This window comes from Loxodonta africana, chromosome 4 (genome assembly GCF_030014295.1).
Source record: "Loxodonta africana isolate mLoxAfr1 chromosome 4, mLoxAfr1.hap2, whole genome shotgun sequence".
NCBI classification, from domain to species: Eukaryota; Metazoa; Chordata; class Mammalia; order Proboscidea; family Elephantidae; genus Loxodonta; species Loxodonta africana.
Window position 1 is genome coordinate 190979479 of NC_087345.1, and position 23287 is coordinate 191002765.

Here is a 23287-nt window from a genome sequence, read left to right on the forward strand (position 1 = left end):
GAGAGTCACCATTGATTGACACTACTCAATGTCAAATAGAACACTATGACATTGACACTACTCAATGTCATAGTGTTCTATTTGACACTTCAGTACTGGACAATGTGACTGATACAAAAGCTGTGATCAAGCTGAGGGAGTTTGGTATGCAGCAAATAACACTCCAAATGACTTTATCAGCATCCCTTCCACCTGAGTAATATGGATTAATTTGCATTGATGAAATGGGCTAAAATACATTCTTTTTTTTTTTAATTAATTTTTATTAAGCTTCAAGTGAACATTTACCATTCCAATCAGTCTGTCACATATAGGTTTACATACATCTTACTCCCTTCTCCCACTTGCTCTCCCGCTATTGAGTCAGCCCTTACAGTCTCTCGTTTCGTGCCAATTTTGCCATCTTCCCTCTCTATCTTCCCATCCCCCCTCCAGCCAAGAGTTGCCAACACACTCTCCAGTGTCCACCTAATTTAATTGGCTCACTCTTCATCAGCATCTCTCTCCCCCCCACTGACCAGTCCTTTTCATGCCTGATGAGTTGTCTTCGGGGATGGTTCCTGTCCTGTGCCATCAGAAGTTCTGGGGAGCATTGTCTCTGGGATTCCTCTAGTCACATTCATATCACACATTCATATCATTAGGTGTGGTCTTTTTATGAGAATTTGGGGTCTGTATCCCATTGGTCTCCTGCTCCCTCAGGAGTTGTCTGTTGTGCTCCCTGACAGGGCAGACATCGATGGTGGCCAGGCACCAACGAGTTCTTCCGGTCTCAGGATAATGTAGGTCTCTGGTTCATATGGCCCTTTCTGTCTCTTGGGTTCTTAGTTGTCGTGTGACCTTGGTGTTCTTCCTTTGCCTTTGCTCCAGGTGGGTTGAGACCAATTGATGTATCTTAGATGGCCGCTTGTTGGCATTTAGGACCCCAGGCGCCACAATTCAAAGTGGGATGCAGAATGTTTTCATAATAGAATTATTTTGCCCGTTGACTTAGAAGTCCCCTCAAACCATGTTCCCCAGACCCCAGCCCCTGCTCCGCTGACCTTTGAAGCTTTCATTTTATCCCGGAAACCTCTTTGCTTTTAATCCAGTCCAATTAGGCTGACCTTCCTTGTATTGAGTGTCGTCTTTCCCTTCACCCAAAGCAGTTCTTATCTACAGATTGATCAATAAAAAGCCCTCTCCCTCCCTCCCTCCCTCCCCCCTTTGTAACCACAAAAGTATGTGTTCTTCTCCGTTTTTTCTATTTCTCAAGATCTTATAATAGTGGTCTTATACAATATTTGTCCTTTTGCAACTGACTCATTTCGCTCAGCATAATGCCTTCCAGATTCCTCCATGTTATGAAATGTTTCACAGATTCGTCACTGTTGTTTATCGATGCATAGTATTCCATTATGTGAATATACCACAATTTATTTACCCATTCATCCGTTGACGGACATCTTGGTTGCTTCCAGCTTTTTGCTATTGTAATCAGAGCTGCAATAAACATGGGTGTGCATATATCTGTTTGTGTGAAGGCTCTTGTATCTCTAGGGTATATTCCGAGGAGTGGGATTTCTGGGTTGTATGGTAGTTCTATTTCTAACTGTTTAAGATAACGCCAGATGGATTTCCAAAGTGGTTGTACCATTTTACATTCCCACCAGCAGTGTATGAGAGTTCCAATCTCTCCGCAGCCTCTCCAACATTTATTATTTTGTGTTTTTTGGATTAATGCCAGTCTAGTTGGTGTGAGATGGAATCTCATCGTAGTTTTAATTTGCATTTCTCTAATGGCTAATGATCGAGAGCATTTTCTCATGTATCTGTTGGCTGCCTGAATATCTTCCTTAGTGAAATGTGTGTTCATATCCTTTGCCCACTTCTTGATTGGGTTGTTTGTCTTTTTGTGGTTGAGTTTTGACAGAATCATGTAGATTTTAGAGATCAGGCGCTGGTCTGAGATGTCATAGCTGAAGATTCTTTCCCAGTCTGTAGGTGGTCTTTTTACTCTTTTGGTGAAGTCTTTAGATGAGCATAAGTGTTTGATTTTTAGGAGCTCCCAGTTATCTGGTTTCTCTTCATCGTTTTTGGTAATGTTTTGTATTCTGTTTATGCCCTGTATTAGGGCTCCTAGGGTAGATCCTATTTTTTCTTCCATGATCTTTATCGTTTTAGTCTTTATGTTTAGGTCTTTGTTCCACTTGGAGTTAGTTTTTGTGCATGGTGTGAGGTATGGGTCCTGTTTCATTCTTTTGCAAATGGATATCCAGGTATGCCAGCACCATTTGTTAAAAAGACTATTATTTCCCCAATTGACTGACACTGGTCCTTTGTCAAATATCAGCTGCTCATACGTGGATGGATTTATATCTGGGTTCTCAATTCTGTTCCATTGGTCTGTATGCCTGTTGTTGTACCAGTACCAGGCTGTTTTGACTACTGTAGCTATATAATAGGTTCTGAAATCAGGTAGGGTGAGGCCTCCCACTTTCTTCTTCTTTTTCAGTAATGTTTTGCTTATCCGGGGGTTCTTTCCTTTCCATATGAAATTAGTGATTTGTTTCTCTATCCCCTTAAAGTATGACATTGGTATTTGGATTGGAAGTGCGTTATATGTATAGATGGCTTTTGGTAGAATAGACATTTTTACTATGTTAAGTCTTCCTATCCATGAGCAAGGTATGTTTTTCCACTTAAGTATGTCCTTTTGAATTTCTTGTAGCAGAGCTTTGTAGTTTTCTTTGTATAGGTCTTTTACATCCTTGGTAAGATTTATTCCTAAGTATTTTATCTTCTTGGTGGCTACTGTGAATGGTATTGATTTGGTTATTTCCTCTTCGGTGTTCTTTTTGTTGATGTAGATGAATCCAAGTGATTTTTGTATGTTTGTTTTATATCCTGAGACTCTTCCAAACTCTTCTATTAGTCTCAGTAGTTTTCTGGAGGATTCCTTAGGGTTTTCCATGTATACGATCATGCCATCTGCAAATAGTGATAGCTTTACTTCCTCCTTACCAATCTGAATACCCTTTATTTCTTTGTCTAGCCTAATTGCCCTGGCTAGGACTTCTAGCACGATGTTGAATAAGAGCGGTGATAAAGGGCATCCTTGTCTGGTTCCCGTTCTCAAGGGAAATGCTTTCAGGTTCTCTCCATTCAGAGTCATATTGGCTGTTGGCTTTGCATAGATGCCCTTTATTATGTTGAGGAATTTTCCTTCAATTCCTATTTTGGTAAGAATTTTTATCATAAATGGGTGTTGGACTTTGTCAAATGCCTTTTCTGCATCAATTGATAAGATCATGTGGTTTTTATCTTTTGTTTTATTTATGTGATGGATTACATTAATGGTTTTTCTGATATTAAGCCAGCCTTGCATACCTGGTATAAATCCCACTTGACTCAGGGTGTATTATTTTTTTGATGTGTTGTTGGATTCTATTGGCTAGAATTTTGTTGAGGATTTTTGCATCTATGTTCATGGGGGATGTAGGTCTAAAATTTTCTTTTTTTGTAATGTCTTTACCTGGTTTTGGTATCAGGGATATGGTAGCTTCGTAGAATGAGTTGGGTAGTATTCCGTCTTTTTCTATGCTTTGAAATACCTTCAATAGTAATGGTGTTAAGTTTTCTCTGAAGGTTTGGTAGAACTCTGCAGTGAAGCCGTCTGGGCCAGGACTTTTTTTTGTTGGAAGTTTTTTGATTACCGTTTCAATCTCTTTTTTTGTTATGGGTCTATTTAGTGTTAGTTTAGGTAGGTAGTATTGTTCCAAGAATTTATCCATTTCTTCTAGGTTTTCAAATTTGTTAGAGTACAATTTTATGTAGTAATCTGATATGATTCTTTTGATTTCATTTGGTTCTGTTGTGATGTGGTCTTTCTCGTTTCTTATTCGGGTTATTTGTTTCTTTTCCTGTTTTTCTTTAGTCAGTCTAGCCAATGGTTTATCAATTTTGTTAATTTTTTCAAAGAACCAACTTTTGGCTTTGTTAATTCTTTCAATTGTTTTTCTGTTCTCTAATTCATTTAGTTCAGCTCTAATTTTTATTATTTGTTTTCTTCTGGTGCCTGATGGGTTCTTTTGTTGCTCACTTTCTATTTGTTCAAGTTGTAGGGACAGTTCTCTGATTTTGGCTCTTTCTTCTTTTTGTATGTGTGCATTTATCAATATAAATTGGCCTCTGAGCACTGCTTTTGCTGTGACCCAGAGGTTTTGATAGGAAGTATTTTCATTCTCGTTGCTTTCTAAGAATTTCCTTATTCCCTCCTTGATGTCTTCTATAACCCAGTCTTTTTTCAGGAGGGTATTGTTCATTTTCCAAGTATTTGATTTCTTTTCCCTAGTTTTTCTGTTATTGATTTCTAGCTTCATTGCCTTGTGATCTGAGAAGATGCTTTGTAATATTTCGATGTTTTGGATTCTGGAAAGATTTGTTTTATGACCTAATATGTGGTCTATTCTAGAGAATGTTCCATGTGCACTAGAAAAAAAAGTATACTTTGCAGCAGTTGGGTGGAGAGTTCTGTATAAGTCAATGAGGTCAAGTTGGTTGATTGTTGTAAGTAGGTCTTCCGTGTCTCTATTTAGCTTCTTACTGGATGTCCTGTCCTTCTCCGAAAGTGGTGTGCTGAAGTCTCCTACTATAAATTTGGAGGTGTCTATCTCACTTTTCAATTCTGTTAAAATTTGATTTATGTATCTTGCAGCCCTGTCATTAGGTGCGTAAATATTTAATATGGTTATGTCTTCCTGATCAATTGTCCCTTTTATCATTATATAGTGTCTTTCTTTATCCTTTGTGGTGGATTTAAGTCTAAAGTCTATTTTGTCAGAAATTAATATTGCTACTCCTCTTCTTTTTTGCTTATTGTTTGCTTGATATATTTTTTCCATCCTTTGAGTTTTAGTTTGTTTGTGTCTCTAAGTCTAAGGTGTGTCTCTTGTAGGCAGCATATAGATGGATCGTGTTTCTTTATCCAGTCCGAGACTCTCTGTCTCTTTATTGGTGCATTTAGTCCATTTACATTCAGCGTAATTATAGATCAATAAGTTTTTAGTGCTGTCATTTTGATGCCTTTTCATGTGTGTTGTTGCCCATTTCATTTTTCCACATGCTTTTTTGTGCTGTGATGTTTTTCTTAGTAGGTTGTGAGATCCTCATTTTCATAATGTTTAACTTTGTGTTTATTGAGTCGTTACGTTTTTCTTGGCTTTTTTCTTGAGTTATGGAATTGATATTCCTTTTTGTGGCTACCTTTTTATTTACCCCTATTTTTCTGAGTAAAAACCTAACTTGTCTCCTTCTGTATCACCTTGTATCACTCTCCATCTGGCAGTTCAATGCCTCCTATATTTAGTCCCTCTTTTTGATTATTGTGATCGTTTATCTATTAATTTCCATGATTTCCTGTTATGTGTATTATTTTCTTTATTTATTTATTTTGTAGAATTAGTCTTAATTTGTTTGTTTTTGTGATTTCCCTATTTGAGTTGCGTTGATATCAGGACGTTCTGTTTTGTGACCTTGTATTGTGCTAGTACCTGATATTATTGGTCATCCGGCCAAACAATCTCCTTTAGCATTTCTTGCAGTCTTGGTTTAGTTTTTGCAAATTCTCTAAACTTGTGTTTATCTGTAAATATCTTAATTTCGCCTTCATATTTCAGAGAGAGTTTTGCTGGATATATGATCCTTGGCTGGCAATTTTTCTCCTTCAGTGCTCTGTATACGTCGTCCCATTCCCTTCTTGCCTGCATGGTTTCTGCTGAGTAGTCTGAACTATTCTTATTGATTCTCCCTTGAAGGAAACCTTTCTTTTCTCCCTGGCTGCTTTTAAAATTTTCTGTTTGTCTTTGGTTTTGGCGAGTTTGATGATAATATGTCTTGGTGTTTTTCTTTTTGGATCAATCTTAAATGGGGTTCGATGAGCATCTTGGATAGATATCCTTTCGTCTTTCATGATGTCAGGGAAGTTTTGTGTCAGGAGTTCTTCAACTATTTTCTCTGTGTTTTCTGTCCCCCCTCCCTGTTCTGGGACTCCAATCACTCGCAAGTTATCCTTCTTGATAGAGTCCCACATGATTCTTAGGGTTTGTTCATTTTTTTTAATTCTTTTATCTGATTTTTTTTCAGCTATGTTGCTGTTGTTTCCCTGGTCCTCCAGAAGTCCCAGTCTACATTCTAATTGCTCGAGTCTGCTCCTCTGACTTTCTATTGCGTTGTCAAATTCTGTAATTTTATTGTTAATCTTTTGGGTTTCTACATGCTGTCTCTCTATGGATTCTTGCAACTTGTTAATTTTTCCACTATGTTCTTGAATAATCTTTTTGAGTTCTTCAACAGTTTTATCAGTGTGTTCCTTGGCTTTTTCTGCATTTATCCTAATTTCATTTGTGATATCTTTAAGCATTCTGTAAATTAGTTTTTTATATTCTGTATCTGATAATTCCAGGATTGTATCTTCATTTGGGAAAGATTTTGATTCTTTTGTTTGGGGTGTTGGAGAAGCTGTCATGGTCTGTTTCTTTATGTGGTTTGATATGGACTGCTGTCTCCGAGCCATCACTGGGAAACTAGATTTTCCAGGTAGTCAGCTAAAAAAAAATGCAGTCAGATCCCTATCTGAATTCTCCCTCTGGCTCCGGGTATTCGGATGTTAATGGGGCTGCCTGGGGAGGGTGGGGGAGGGATCAGAGAGCTAGGAGTGTAGCACCACAGAATATAGAGCTGAACACCGCGTTCACGCTCCGCCCCCGTCCGCCAAAATCCGGGCGGGACGGTCCCCGGCTATGACGCTGTTTTCCTTGCTCAGAGACCAGTCACTTCCTCCCAGGGACTTCTGCCCCCTGTGCGCGGCACCGCTCGCGCGCACTGGGTGGGCGTTTCCCGCACTAATGGTTGGGCCCGCCCCCAGGGTCTATTCAGGCGAATATAATTGGGCCCCGCGGTCAAGCCCCGCCTGTGCACGCGCCCAAATCCCAGCGGGACGACTTCCCGCCTGGGACGCTGTTTTCCCCGTTCCGGGACCAGTCACTTCCTCCCGGGGACTTCTCCTTCCGGTGCGCCACACCTCTCGCACGAACTGGGCAGGCGTCACCCGCACGGCCAGGTGGGCCCACCCCCTGGGTCAATTCAGGGGGATAAAAATGGACCCCGCGCTCACACCCCGCCCGCGCACGTGCCCAAATCCCAGCGGAATGGCTTCCCATCTGGGACGCTGCTTTCCCCGCTCCGAGACCAGTCTCTTCCAGGGATTTCTCCCTCAGGTGTGCCGCGCCACATGAGCGGACTGGGTGTGCGTCCTCCTGCACAAACGTGTGGGCCCTGCCCCGGGGTCACTTTAGGGAAATATAGCTGATCTCCCCCGCTCGCGCCCCGCCCGCTTCTCGCCTAACTCCCGGCGGGACGGCTCGCCCGCTGGGACGCTGTTCTCCCCACTCCCAGATCAGTCACTGCCTCCTGGGTGCCTCTCCCTCCGGCTGCGCCTGTACGCCACCCCCGCCAACCAGCTAGACTTCCTCCCAGGATGGGTTCGGGGGGGAAGGGGCGGGCCCCCCTTCTGTGCCGTCTGCCCCCCTGGGCTCTGCCCCAGATCGGGCTCCGAAGGTCACCTGCCTGGTACGCTGGCTCCTGGTTCTGAAAACGGTCGCTGTCTGCCTGTATTTGTTCGTTTTCTGTCTCTAAGTCTGTGCTTATTGTTCAGAGTTCGTAGATTGTTATGTACGTGATCGATTCCCTTGTTTTTCCGAGTCTTTGTTGCAAGAGGGATCCGCAGTAGCGTCCACCTAGTCCGCCATCTTGGCCCCCTCCTAAAATACATTCTTAATGTCCTTCCACAAGTGCACCTAAATTCCCTGTCAGTCGTCAACAAGTGGGTAGCAGTGACTTGGAAATACTACCACTCCCAGAGGAAACACTATCCTTTCACTCTGCATGACATCCCTTTGGTGAGCCAAGTGAAGGACACCACCAACTAGTAGTGGACATCTGATGACACACACTTGGCAATATGACTAGGCCATCAATAAATACAAGGTCCAAGCACTCAGTAGTTAACTGAAAATTTTAAGCATGGTCCAGTAAAGGGCACAGGATCTTATCCCATAGGCAACAATTACCCCAAATTCACCCATTCTGCAAAAACAAAAAGGGTGACCAGCCATGGTAGAACTGTTCGCTACCAGCATTCTCACATCCCCACCCATCTGTTGGATTACCATAAAGTGTGCTACCTTTCAGTGTAGCCCCAAGAAGCAGGATCTCCTGGAGGTCCTAAAAAGCCACTCGGGTCACCTTTCCACCGGTCCCACTAATCCTCATTTGTAATTTGAGTTAAAAGGTATCATCAGCTCTCAGTTCAATGATCAGGGCCCATGGCAGAAGGATAATGCTACGGCAGAGCCCATTGGACTATTGAACCAGTTACTTGGAGTCATCTGAAAGGTACACCCTCTTGGAGAGACAATTATTGGCCTGTTATTTGGCCTTGGTGGATACTAAGTGCAAGACCCGTGGTTGTGGTATAGTCTTATGACTGGTAACTCCAACCAAACAGTTTCAGTACTTTTGCTTCAGTTCACTAGTTACCTAAGGGTACTCACAATTTAGGCCAAAGTATAAATTTCCTATAAAATATATGCTCAAATACATACTTAAGAACAAAGCAAAATGGATCTTCTGATGACTTAAACTTAAAATATTTTTGGCTATCAATAATTATTTTAATTGTATTTGAGTTTTTCATCTTTGGAAGTGTATTTCTTGATTACTTGCATTTGGGTTTTTGGCACTGAATCTTGTTTCTCAAGAAAAAGAGTTTTATCTGGTACTCCACCAGGAGCTACATAAAGAGATGCATTTAGTCTACTAAACAGAAGAAAACAGATCTATTCTGAAATCTCTAGCTTTCAAATTTATAGCAAGTGAAGAGCAATTATACAAGGGACAGCAATTTTCTTTTATTTTATATTTATAAGAAAATTACCATACGCAACATGTGATACGAAAATTGTGTGGACGGTTTTGAAGAGCATATGTGAAAGCTATATCATTTCCAAATATTTCTAGGCATCAAATATATATTATGTTAAAATCCAGTTTTCATAAATTAATATATATTCATAAACCAAACAATGACAATACATACATACAAAGTTACTCATTAAAGGATTATTTCTAATTGCAAAACATTCGAAGCCACCTAAGTGTTTCATCACAACAGGTTGATTGATAAACTAAGCTATATGAAATATGATACAGAATAAACCATGGTATATAATGTGGTATAAATTAAAAAACCCATTGCCATTGAGTCAATTCTGGCTCGTAGCAATCCTATAGGACGTAGTAAAACTGACCCATAGGATTTCCAAGGCCATTATCTTTCACAGGAGCTGACTCACATCTTTCTCCCACGGGGCGGCTGGTGAGTTTGAACCCACGGCCTTTTGGTTAGAGTTTGAGTGCTTAACCACTGCACCACCAGGGCACCTAATAATGTGGTATAAACAATTATAAAGGAATGAAAAAGAGCTCCATAAACTGGCATGGAGGGATTTCCAGGGGACAGTGTTAAGTGAAAAAGAGGCTATATAGTATGCTACCTTTTGGGTAATAAAGAAGGGGAAGTAACAAAATTAACACAGATAACTTCACCAAAAGAAATACAGGAAAGATAATAAAGAACCAATACAGTTGGTAACCTACAGAGGGAGAAGAGGAGGCTGGGGGAAATCAAGGGGTGGGGGTGAAGAGGAGGCTGGGGGAAATCAAGGGGTGGGGGTATAATGGCAAGGAATGGTACCTCTCTCAGTATGCCTTTTTGCTTGCTTTTACTTTTGGGTGTGTATTAATGTTCTAAGTATAATACTAATAAAAAGCAAAACATGGAAGATAAGGAAGGGGGAAATAAAACCGGAAATAAAGTTAGAAGATTAACCAACCTGGGAAAAAGTAGCACTAAATCAAAAACAGGGCCCTAGGGAGTGCAAATGGTTTGTGATCGACTGTTAACCTAAAGGTTAAAGGATAGCAGTTCAAACCACCCAGCAGTACCACACAAGAAAAGCCCTTGTGATCTGCTTCCATTAAAATTACTGCAATGAAAACCCTATGGAGCAGTTCTATTCTGTAACACAAGAGGTTGCAATGCGTCAGAACTGACTCAATGGCAATCAATAACAACAAATCCAAGAAACTTACTAATACCATATGTGATGTATACTCAGTCCTCAGCAGAGTGGTGGACGGACTGCAAACAAATTAGAAAACTTTTGAGTAGGTTTATTTTCATAATTGCATGAGTTGAACATTTCTGAAACAATTTTAGAAGCTATTTCTTCTTCAATTTTGTCAGTGTTTGCTTTATATAATTGGATCTCTAATATTAGGTGTATATATATTTATATATTTATAATCATTATATCTTCTTGATGAATTATAATTTTATCACTTTCTGATGTACTTATTTGTCTCTTATAATAGATTTTGACTTAAACTCTATTTTGTCTGATACCAATATACCCTCCCAGCTCTCTTGTGTATCCTTTGCTATGGATTGAACAATATCCTCCAAAAATATGTTGTAAATTCTAAATCTACCTGTGATTATAATTCGATTTGTGAATGGGTTGTATTTGTTATGTTAATGAGGTAAGATTACGTTATGTCAACAAGGACTGTTCCTGTTGTTATTAGGTACCCTCCAGTCAAATCCAACTATAGTGACCCTATGTACAGCAGAATGGAACATTGCCTGCTCCCATGCCATCCTCAAAATAATTGCTGTATTTGAGCCCATTGTTGCAGCCACTGTGTCAATCCAACTCATTGAAGGTCTTCCACTTTTCTGCTGACCCTCTACTTTACCAAGCATGATGCCCTTTTCATAACATGTACAAGCATGTGAGACAAAGTCTTGCCACCCTTGTTTCCAAGGAGAATTTTGGCTGCAATTCTTCGAAGACAGATTTGTTCATTCTTTTGGCAGTTCACTGTAAATTCAATATTCTTCAACAACACCGTAATTCAAAGGCATCAATTCTTCTTCAGTCCTCCTTATTCATTGTCCATCATTCGCATGCATGTGAGACAACTGTAAATACTATGGCTTGGGTCAGGTGAACCTTAGGCCTCAAAGTGACATCTTTGCTTTTTAACACTTTAAAAAGGTCTTTGCAATCATGTGGGACTCTATCAAGAAGGATAACTTGCGTGTGATTGGAGTCCCAGAACAGGGAGGGAGGACAGAAAACACAGAGAAAATAGTTGAAGAACTCCTGACACAAAACTTCCCTGACATCATGAAAGACGAAAGGATATCTATCCAAGATGCTCATCGAACCCCATTTAAGCTTGATCCAAAAAGAAAAACACCAAGACAAATTATCATCAAACTCGCCAAAACCAAAGATAAACAGAAAATTTGAAAAGCAGCCAGGGAGAAAAGAAAGGTTTCCTTCAAGGGAGAATCAATAAGTTCAGATTACTCAGCAGAAGGGAATGGGACGACATATACAGAGCACTGGAGGAGAAAAACTGCCAGCCAAGGATCATATATCCAGCAAAACTCTCTCTGAAATATGAAGGCGAAATTAAGATATTTACAGATAAACACAAGTTTAGAGAATTTGCAAAAACCAAACCAAAGCTACAAGAAATACTAAAGGATATTGTTTGGTCAGAAAACCAATAATATCAGATACCAGCACAACACAAGGTCACAAAACAGAACATCCTAATATCAACTCAAATAGGGAAATCACAAAAACAAATTAAGATTAATTAAAAAAAAAATACTCATAACAGGGAATCACGAAGTCAATATGTAAAAGATCACAATAATCAGAAAGAGGGACTAAATACAGAGGGCATAGAACTGCCATATGGAGAGTGATACAAGGCGATATAGAACAATACAAGTTAGGTTTTTACTTAGAAAAATAGGGGTAAATAATAAGGTAACCACAAAGAGGTATAACAACTCCATAACTCAAGATAAAAGCCAAGAAAAACGTAACGACTCAACAAACATAAAGTCGAACACTACGAAAATGAGGATCTCACAATTTAAAAAGAAAAATGTCTCAGCACAAAAAAGTATGTGAAAAAACGAAATTGTCAACAACACACATAAAAAGGCATCAAAATGACAACACTAAACACTTATTTATCTCTAATTACGCTGAATGTAAATGGACTAAATGCACCAATAAAGAGACAGAGAGTCTCGGACTGGATAAAGAAACACGATCCGTCTATATGCTGCCTACAAGAGACACACCTTAGACTTAGAGACACAAACAAACTAAAACTCAAAGGATGGAAAAAAATATATCAAGCAAACAATAAGCAAAAAGAAGAGGAGTAGCAATATTAATTTCTGACAAAATAGACTTTAGACTTAAATCCACTGCAAAGGATAAAGAAGGACACTACATAATGATAAAAGGGACAATTGATCAGGAAGACATAACCATATTAAATATTTACGCACCTAATGACAGGGCTGCAAGATACATAAATCAAATTTTAACAGAATTGAAAAGTGAGATAGACACCTCCACAATTATAGTAGGAGACTTCAACACACCACTTTCGGAGAAGGACAGGACATCCAGTAAGAAGCTAAATAGAGACACGGAAGACCTAATTCCAACAATCAACCAACTTGACCTCATTGACTTATACAGAACTCTCCACCCAACTGCTGCAAAGTATACTTTTTTTTCTAGTGCACATGGAACATTCTCTAGAATAGACCACACATTAGGTCATAAAACAAACCTTTGCAGAGTCCAAAACATCGAAATATTACAAAGCATCTTCTCAGATCACAAGGCAATGAAGCTAGAAATCAATAACAGAAAAACTAGGGAAAAGAAATCAAATACTTGGAAAATGAACAATACCCTCCTGAAAAAAGACTGGGTTATAGAAGACATCAAGGAGGGAATAAGGAAATTCATAGAATGCAATGAGAATGAAAATACTTCCTATCAAAACCTCTGGGACACAGCAAAAGCAGTGCTCAGAGGCCAATTTATATCGATAAATGCACACATACAAAAAGAAGAAAGAGCCAAAATCAGAGAACTGTCCCGACAACTTGAACAAATAGAAAGTGAGCAACAAAAGAACCCATCAGGCACCAGAAGAAAACAAATAATAAAAATTAGAGCTGAACTAAATGAATTAGAGAACAGAAAAACAATTGAAAGAATTAACAAAGCCAAAAGTTGGTTCTTTGAAAAAATTAACAAAATTGATAAACCATTGGCCAGACTGACTAAAGAAATACAGGAAAGGAAACAAATAACCCGAATAAGAAACGAAAAGGACCACATCACAACAGAACCAACGGAAATTAAAAGAATCATATCAGATTATTACGAAAAATTGTACTCTAACAAATTTGCAAACCTAGAAGAAATGGATGAATTCCTGGAAAAACACTACCTACCTAAACTAACACATTCAGAAGTAGAACAACTAAATAGACCCATAACAAAAAAAGAGATTGAAACGGTAATCAAAAAACTCCCAACAAAAAAAAGCCCTGGCCCGGATGGCTTCAATGCAGAATTCTACCAAACTTTCAGAGAACAGTTAACACCACTACTATTGAAGGTATTTCAAAGCATAGAAAATGACGGAATACTACCCAACTCATTCTATGAAGCCACCATATCCCTGATACCAAAACCAGGTAAAGACATTACAAAAAAAGAAAATTACAGACCTATATCCCTCATGAACATAGATGCAAAAATCCTCAACAAAATTCTAGCCAATCGAATTCAACAACATATCAAAAAAATAATTCAACACGATCAAGTGGGATTTATACCAGGTATGCAAGGCTGGTTTAATATCAGAAAAACCATTAATGTAATCCATCACATAAATAAAACAAAAGATAAAAACCACATGATCTTATCAATTGATGCAGAAAAGGCATTTGACAAAGTCCAACACCCATTTATGATAAAAACTCTCACCAAAATAGGAATTGAAGGAAAATTCCTCAACATAATAAAGGGCATCTTTTTTTATGCAAAGCCAACAGCCAATATGACTCTAAATGGAGAGAACCTGAAAGCATTTCCCTTGAGAACGGGAACCAGACAAGGATGCCCTTTATCACCGCTCTTATTCAACATCGTGCTAGAAGTCCTAGCCAGGGCAATTAGGCTAGACAAAGAAATAAAAGGCATCCAGATTGGCAAGGAGGAAGTAAAATTATCTCTAATTGCAGATGACATGATCTTATACACAGAAAACCCTAAGGAATCCTCCAGAAAACTACTGGAACTAATAGAAGAGTTTGGCAGAGTCTCAGGTTATAAAATAAACGTACAAAAATCACTTGGATTCCTCTACATCAACAAAAAGAACACTGAAGAGGAAATAACCAAATCAATACCATTCACAGTAGCCACCAAGAAGATAAAATACTTAGGAATAAATCTTACCAAGGATGTAAAAGACCTATACAAAGAAAACTACAAAGCTCTACTACAAGAAATTAAAAAGGACATACTTAAGTGGAAAAATATACCTTGCTCATGGGTAGGAAGACTCAACATAGTAAAAATGTCTATTCTACCGAAAGCCATCTATACATATAATGCAATTCTGATCCAAATTCCAATGTCATATTTTAAGGGGATAGAGAAACAAATCACCAGTTTCATATGGAAGGTAAAGAAGCCCCGGATAAGCAAAGCATTACTGAAAAAGAAGAAGAAAGTGGGAGGCCTCACTCTACCTGATTTCAGAAGCTATTATACAGCCACAGTAGTCAAAACAGCCTGGTACTGGTACAACAACAGGCATACAGACCAATGGAACAGAATTGAGAACCCAGATATAAATCCATCCATGTATGAGCAGCTGATATTTGACAAAGGACCAGTGTCAGTTAATTGGGGAAAAATAGTCTTTTTAACAAACGGTGCTGGCATAACTGGATATCCATTTGCAAAAAAATGAAACAGGACCCATACCTCACACCATGCACAAAAACTAACTCCAAGTGGATCAAAGACCTAAACATAAAGACTAAAACGATAAAGATCATGGAAGAAAAAATAGGGACAACCCTAGGAGCCCTAATACAAGGCATAAACAGAATACAAAACATTACCAAAAATGACGAACAGAAACCCGATGACTGGGAGCTCCTAAAAATCAAACATCTATGCTCATCTAAAGACTTCACCAAAAGAGTAAAAAGACCACCTACAGACTGGGAAAGAATTTTCAGCTATGACATCTCCGACTAGCGCCTGATCTCTAAAATCTACTTGATTCTCTCAAAATTCAACCACAAAAAGACAAACAACCCAATCAAGAAGTGGGCAAAGGATATGAACACACACTTTACTAAAGAAGATATTCAGGCAGCTAACAGATACATGAGAAAATGCTCTCGATCATTAGCCATTAGAGAAATGCAAATTAAAACTACGATGAGAGTCCATCTCACTCCAACAAGGCTGGCATTAATCCAAAAAACACAAAAATAATAAATGTTGGAGTGGCTGAGGAGAGATTGGGACTCTTATACACTACTGGTGGGAGTGTAAAATGGTACAATCACTTTGGAAATCTATCTGCTGTTTTCTTAAAAAGTTAGAAGTACCATACAACTCAGAAATCCCACTCCTCGGAATATACCCTAGAGAAATAAGAGCCTTTACACGAACAGATATATGCACACCCATGTTTATTGCAGCTCTGTTTACAATAGCAAAAAGCGGGAAGCAACCAAGGTGTCCATCAACGGATGAATGGTTAAATAAATTGTGGTATATTCACACAATGGAATACTACGCATCGATAAACAACAGTGACGAATCTGTGAAACATTTCATAACATGGAGGAACCTGGAAGGCATTATGCTGAGCCAAATTAGTCAGAGGCAAAAGGACAAATATTGTATAAGACCACTATTATAAGATCTTGAGAAATAGTAAAAACTGAGAAGAACACATACTTTTGTGGTTATGAGGTGGGGAGCGAGGGAGGGAGGGAGAGGGTTTTTTATTGATTAATTAGTAGATAAGAACTGCTTTAGGTGAAGGGAAGGACAACACTCAATACATGGAAGGTCAGCTCAACTGGACTGGACCAAAAGCAAAGAAGTTTCCGGGAGAAAATGAATGCTTCAAAGGTCAGCGGAGCAAGGGCTGGGGTTTGGGGACCATGGTTTAAGGGGACTTCTAAGTCAATTGGCAAAATAATTCTAGTAGGAAAACATTCTGCATCCCACTTTGAAATGTGGCGTCTGGGGTCTTAAATGCTAACAAGCGGTCATCTAAGATGCATCAATTGGTCTCAACCCACCTGGAGCAAAGGAGAATGAAGAACACCAAGGTCACACGACAACTAAGAGCCCAAGAGACAGAAAGGGCCACATGAACAAGAGACCTACATCATCCTGAGACCAGAAGAACTAGTTGGTGCCCGGCCACAATCCATGACTGCCCTGACAGGGAGCACAACAGAGAACCCCTGAGGGACCAGGAGAGCAAGTGGGAGTACGGAGTAAGATGTATGTAAACTTATATGTGACAGACTGACTTGATTTGTAAACGTTCACTTGAAGCTCAATAAAAGTTAAAAAAAAAAAAAAAAAAAAGGTCTTTGCAACAGAATTGCCCAGTGTAATACCTTGTTTGATTTCTCGACTGCTGCTTCCGTGGGCATCGATAGTAAAAAAAAAAAAAAATAGATCCATTAAAATGATATCCTTGATAACTTCAACATTTTCTCCATTTAGCATAATGAGGTTGCTTATTGGTCCAGCTGTAAGGATTTTTTTTTTTTAAATCTTGAGGTGTAATCCATACTGAAGGCTATAGTCTTTGATCTTCATCAGTAAGTGCTTCAAGTCCTCTTCACTTTCAGCAAGCAAGGTTGTTAATGAGTCTTCCTCCAGTCCTGATGCCACGTTCTTCTTCATATAGTCCAACTTCTCAGATCGTCTGTTAAGTATACGGATTGAATAAGTATGGTGAAAGGATACAGACCTGATGCACACCTTTCTGGATTTTAAAGCATGCATATCCCCTTGTTCTGTTTGAACTATTTCCTGTTTGGCTAAGTACAGGTTCAGCATGAGCACAATAAAGTGTTCTGGAATTGCTACTCTTTGCAATGTTTGCATAATTTGTTATGATCCACACAGTCAAATGCCTTTGCATAGCCAATAAAACAGAGGTAAAAATCTTTCTGGTATTCTCTGCTTTCATCCAGGATCCATCTGACATCAGCAATGATATCCATCATTCCATGTCCTGTTCTGAATCTGGCTTGAATTTCTGGCAGTTCCCTGTTGATACGCTGGAGCAACCATTTTTGAAATATCTTCAGCAAAATTTTCCTTCTGTGTGAGAGTAGTGATGTTGTTCAATAATTTCTGCATTTTGTTGGATCGCCTTTCTTTGGAATTGGCAAGTATACAGATTTCTTCCATTTGGTTGGCCAGGTAGCTGACTGACAAAATTCTTGGCATAGACAAGTGAGCTCCTAATGGATCCTTTATGTAATCTTTTCTGTTCTCATGGAGACCACTGCTCCTTCACTTTAGTCTCTAACTTCCCTTAGGAGCCTTTATACTTTATACTTTATGGTGGGTCAAATTAAAGATCCAACAGAGGGGCCCTATGAAAACTAGACAAGCAAATATCTAGCTACTACTTATCATCCTCCAGGAATGGGAACAAAAGTCATCAGAGACAAGTGAGTCAGAGGGCATCAAACAACTGTTATTAGCTCTAAGAAGGACATTGGTAATGATGGAAAGCCTGAAACTCACTGAGTTATGAGGCTTATGCCTTTAATTAAAAGTAATGTAGAGCCCTTCAGAATTGCTTCACACAGAGACCCATGGATATCTTGCAGACTTGGTGAATTCACCTCTATGATGAAAGAGTTAATCTTGTAAAACATAATGATGGAGAATGGCATCTTGAGGAAAGCATCATTACAGACCCCCTCCTTCAGACTGCCCTGACAGCAACTACTATTTCTCAGCAGGATGAGGAAGTAGGAGGAAGTTGTTAGGCCTTGAACACCCAAAGGCCTCTGCTACCTCAGCTGGGTAGTATTGATACTCCTAAAGGTTTGGTACACCTGTGATGGGTTCTAGCCAATGAAAAACACATTTGGACCACCTTTGCAGAGGCTCTAGTGGTCCTGAAAGCCACCCTGATAATCCTTGGGTATAAAGCGAAGCAGTGCTAACAGCAAATGATGAGACCATTAAACAGACTCAGATTTCTAGCTTTGTTCATGACGCTTCTGCTGGCTATCATCCTCAATTAAAGCTCCTCATAAGTAAAGTCAGTGACACAATCTGGATCGTAACTGACAAATTGCAGGGCATGAAAAATTACATGCCAAGATTACAAAGACTGACCAGCAAAGAAAACAACATAAAAATGGCAATGGGCACTCTCTTCTGACAATCCATGCAAGGGCCTTTCAAAAAGTTTTCAGAGACTGGTTAATAAAAAATGAGGCCTCAGAGAGCAAGAATGTTGGGGATGTCACCATGGAACTCATGGTTGGACATTAGGGAATTGGAAGACGATTGGCAGCCCCTCCAGGGTGTGCATGGTGAAGGCTCCTATTACTAATACAAGTGTCACTTCCTCTGCCCCTTCAGGTGAACCTAGACTTTAATCAGAGAGTTGAAATCATGCACTAATATTCATGTAAACATCAAGACTCTCAGAAAAAAAATATACGTATATAAAAAGAACATACAGGTTCATTGAGGTCCCACTGTCCTGGGAAAACTGAGCCCTTGTGCTAAGGTCTGAGTTTACTGGGGGACATGGACAATAATTGCACCTTCTAGTCAGAATTGACTCGAAGGCTATGGGTATGGTGTTTTTTCATTGGGTCTTTTGGACAACTGTGTGGAGATCATTGGGATTTCCACATCACAGGCAGCAGGATGAGAGGGAAACGGATGATGCTTTTTGGCTTGGAATCTGTGGTTACAACCACCAAGACTCTTGATCAGGACAGATTAAGATTTCAGGCAGTCCCAGGGTTACAAACGAGATCCATTCTTAAACCTGTCTTTAAGATGAAATTAAAGGTAACTACTAGCAACAGTTAGTCAAATGTATGTCTTAGTATACAATAGATATTTTACCTTTCTATCGACAGCCGTGGTTTTTATGCGTATAAAACACTTAAGAACACTACCAAACCATGCCATGTTTTCATAAGCGTCACAAAGCAGTGTGTGCATTCAGAACCATCATATTTTAACTCAAATTTTTAATATAATAGGCTTTATGGTAGTCCATTTTTAAGCACGAGTTGTCCATAAGTCAGACGTTCCTAACCCAGGGACTGCATGTAGGTCTCTTTGCACCCTTCAAAATGTCCATTGCTATGGCATCCACTATTGAGTGCATTATTACTACAAATGTATTTTCCATCTGAAACTCAGCTGCCTTCACCCCCTGCCCTGTTGGAACTGGTACAGTTAGAGCTATTGTTTTGGATCTTGTGAAAGACCATGAAAATATATGACTACCTGTGCCTAGTTCCATTATCTACCAAAGTCAATATCAACTTCCAGGGGGAGAAAAAGAAATAACTGTCCTCATTTCTGATCCTAAGAGAGCCAGGTCATCTTGGAGACCATTGCTCCATGCAGTAGTTGTTTTCGACATGTTTGTAATTCCATGGATACTTGGAGACTCACCATTGATTAATGGCACTCAATGTCATAGTGTTCTATTTGACACTTCAGTACTGGACAATGTGACTGATACAAAAGCTGTGATCAAGCTGAGGGAGTTTGGTATGCAGCAAATAACACTCCAAATGGCTTTATCAGCATCCCTTCCACCTGAGTAACATGAATCAATTCGCATTGATGAAAAGGGCTAAAATACACTCTTAATGTCCTTCCACAAAACAAGTGTACCTAAATTCCATATCAGTCATCGAGTGGCAAGCAGTGACTTGGAAATACTACCACTCCCAGAGGAAACACTATCCTTTCACTGTATGTATGTAATCTTCTTGGTTAGCTGTGACAAGGACACCACCAACAAGTAGCAGACATCTGTTGACACAGACATGGCAACATAGCTAGGCCATCATTTAAAAAAAGATCCAAGCACTTAGTAGTCAACTGAAAATTTTAAGCATGGTCCATTAATGGGCATAGAATCTTATCCCATAGAAAACAATTACCAAAAATGTTCCCACTCTGCAAAAACAAAAAGGATGACCTGCCATGGTACGGCTATTCACTAATGACATTCTCACATTCTCCACACTGGTATATTGACAATACCCATCTACTGGGTTACCCAAAAGGCTGCTACCTTCTAGTGTAGCCCCAACTAGAAGAATCTCCTAGAGGCCCTCTAACAGGCCACTAAGGTCACCCTTCCACTGTCCACATTTGTAGTTTGAGTTAAAGGTATCCTCAGCTCTCAGTTCAAAGGTTAGAGCCTATGGCAGAATGTCAATGCCACAGGTTACAGGAACCCATTGGACTTCTGAACCAGTTACCTGGAGTCATTTGAAAGGTACACCCCCTCTGAGAGAAAACTATTGGCCTGTTATTGGGCCTTGGTGGATACTAAATGCAAAACTCATGATTGTGGAATAGTCTTATGACCAGCAATTCCAATCAAACAGTATTGGTACTTTTGCTTTAGTTCACTAGGTACCTAAAAAACCAAAACCAAACCCATTGCCATCCAGTGAATTCCAACTCATCGCAACCCTATAGGACAGAGTAAACAGCCCCGTAGGGTTTCCAAGGAGTGCCTGGTGGATTTGAACTGTCGACTGTTTGGTTAGCAGCTGTAGCTCTTAACCAGGGTTTAGGGGTATTCATAATTTAGGTCAGAGTGTAAAATTCCTATAACATACATGCTTAAATATGTATTTATGAACAAAGCAAAATAGATCTTCTGATGCACTAAATTTAAAATATTTTTAGCTATCAATAATTATTATACTTACACTGGAGTTTTTCCTCACTTTTCAAAGTGCTTTGCTTGTTTACTTCCATTTGGGATTTTGGCACTGAATCTTGTTTCTCAAGAAAAACAGTTTCATCTGGTACTTCATCAGGAGCTACATAAAGAGATGCATTTAGTCCTCTAAATGGAAAAAATGTATTCTGAAATCTCTAGCTTTCAAATTTAGAGCAAATGTGCAAGTGTACAGCAATTTTCTATCATTTCATATTTATAAGAAAATTACCATATGCAACATATGATATGAAAATTATAAGGACAATATTGATGGGTATATATAAAAGCTATCTCATTTCCAAATATTTCTAGGCATCAAATACATATTATGTTAAACTCCACACTTTATAAATTAACACATATTCATATGCCAAACAATGACAATACATACACACAAGGTTATTCATTAATGGATTATTTCTAACTGCAAAACATGAAAAATCACCTAAGTATTCAATCATAGATGACTGATAAACTAAGCTGTATAAAATATTGTATAGGATAAACCATGGTATACAATGTAGTATAAACAAAAATCCCAAGGCAGTCGAGTCAATTCCAACTCATAGCGACCTTCTAGGACATTGTAGAACTACCCCATAGGGTTTCTAAGGCTGTAATGTTTTACAGAAGCAGGCTACCACATCTTTCTCCCATGGGGCAGCTGATGGGTTCAAACCCTGGCCTTTTGGTTAGCAGTCGAGCACTTAACCACTGAACCACTAGGGCTCCTTAAACAGCTATAAAGAAATGTAAAAGACCTCTATAAACTGGCATGGAGGGATTTCCAGATGTCAGTGTTAAGTGAAAAAGAGGATATATATAGTATGCTATCTTTTGGGTAACAAAGAAAGAGAAAAAAGGAAAAAAGAAGTCCACACAGAGAGACACCTTCACAAAATGAAATACAATGCAGATAAACCAGAAGACAATACAGTTGGTCACCTACAAGAGGAGAGGAGGAGGATGGGGGAAATCAAGGGGTGGGGCATAATGACAAGGAATGATGCTTCTCTCAGTATGCCTTTTTGCTTGCTTTTACTTTTGGATTATATTAATGTTCTATATACTGTAATAACAAAAATTAAAACGTTAAAGTAAGAAAGGGAAACTAAAACTGAAAGCAAATTTAACAAATTAATCAACTGGAGAAAAAGAAGCACTAATCCAAAAACAGGGCCCTAGGTGGTATAAATGGTTTGTGATCAACTGTTAACTTAAAGGTTAAAGGTTAGCAGTTCAAACCATCCAGAAATTTTGCACTAGAAAAGTCCTGGCGATGTGCTTCCATTAAAATTGTAGTGAAGAAAACCCTATGGAGCAGTTCTACTCTGTAACACAAGAGGTTGCAATGAGTCAAAACTGACTCAATGGCAACTACAATAACAAATTCAAGAGACTCATTAATATTGTGTATGATACGTACTCTCAAGTCCTCAGCAGAGTAGGGGGTGGACTGTAAAGAAATTATGAAATCTGTCGAGTAGGTTTATTTTTTTAATTGCATGAGCTGAGCATTTCTGAAACAATTTTAGAAGCTATTTCTCCCTTCAGTTCTGTCAGTGGTTGCTTTATATATTTGGGGCTCTAATATTGTTATTGTCATTGGTGTTGTCAAGTTGGTTCCACTCATAGCAAACCTATGTACGACAGAACAAACACTGCCAGGTCTTGCACCATCTTCACAATCGTCGTTATGCTTCCACTGTTCCAGTCACTGTGGCAATCCATCTCATTGAGGGTTTTCCTCTTTTTCACTGACCTTCTACTCTACCAAGCATGATATCCTTCTCCAGGGACTGGTCCCTCTTGGTAACATGTCCAAAGTATGTGATACAAAGTCTCACCGTTCTCACTTCTAAGTACAATTCTGGCTGTATTTCTTCCAAGATAGATTTGAGTTCTCAAAATGACATTTTCGCTTTTTAACACTTTAAAGAGGTCTTTTGCAGTAGATTTGCCCAATGCAATGCGTCATTTGATTTCTCGACTGCTGCTTCTATGGGCATTGATTGTGGATCAAAGTAAAATGAAATCCTGAACAACTTCAGTCTTTTCTCCATTTATCATGATGTTACTTATTGGTCCAGTTATGAGGATTTTTGTTTTCTTTGAGGTGTAATTCATACTGAAGACTGTAATCTTTGATCTTCATCAGTAAGTGCTTTGAGTCCTCTTCATTTTCAGCAAGCAAGTGTGTGTCATCTGCATATTGCAGGTTTTAATGAGTCTTCCTCCAATCCTGATGCCACATTCTTCATCATATAGT

General features: G+C 39.1%; 1 protein-coding gene across 1 annotated transcript in view; it reads right to left on the minus strand.

Moving 5' to 3' along the window:
* Positions 1-23287, minus strand: part of CCDC7 (coiled-coil domain containing 7) — a 415568-nt gene that overhangs the window by 95035 nt on the left and 297246 nt on the right. Inside the window, exon 28 of the mRNA XM_064285199.1 lies at positions 21005-21118. Within this exon, the coding sequence (XP_064141269.1) occupies positions 21005-21118 (114 nt within the window). The remainder of the gene's footprint in view (positions 1-21004; positions 21119-23287) is intronic.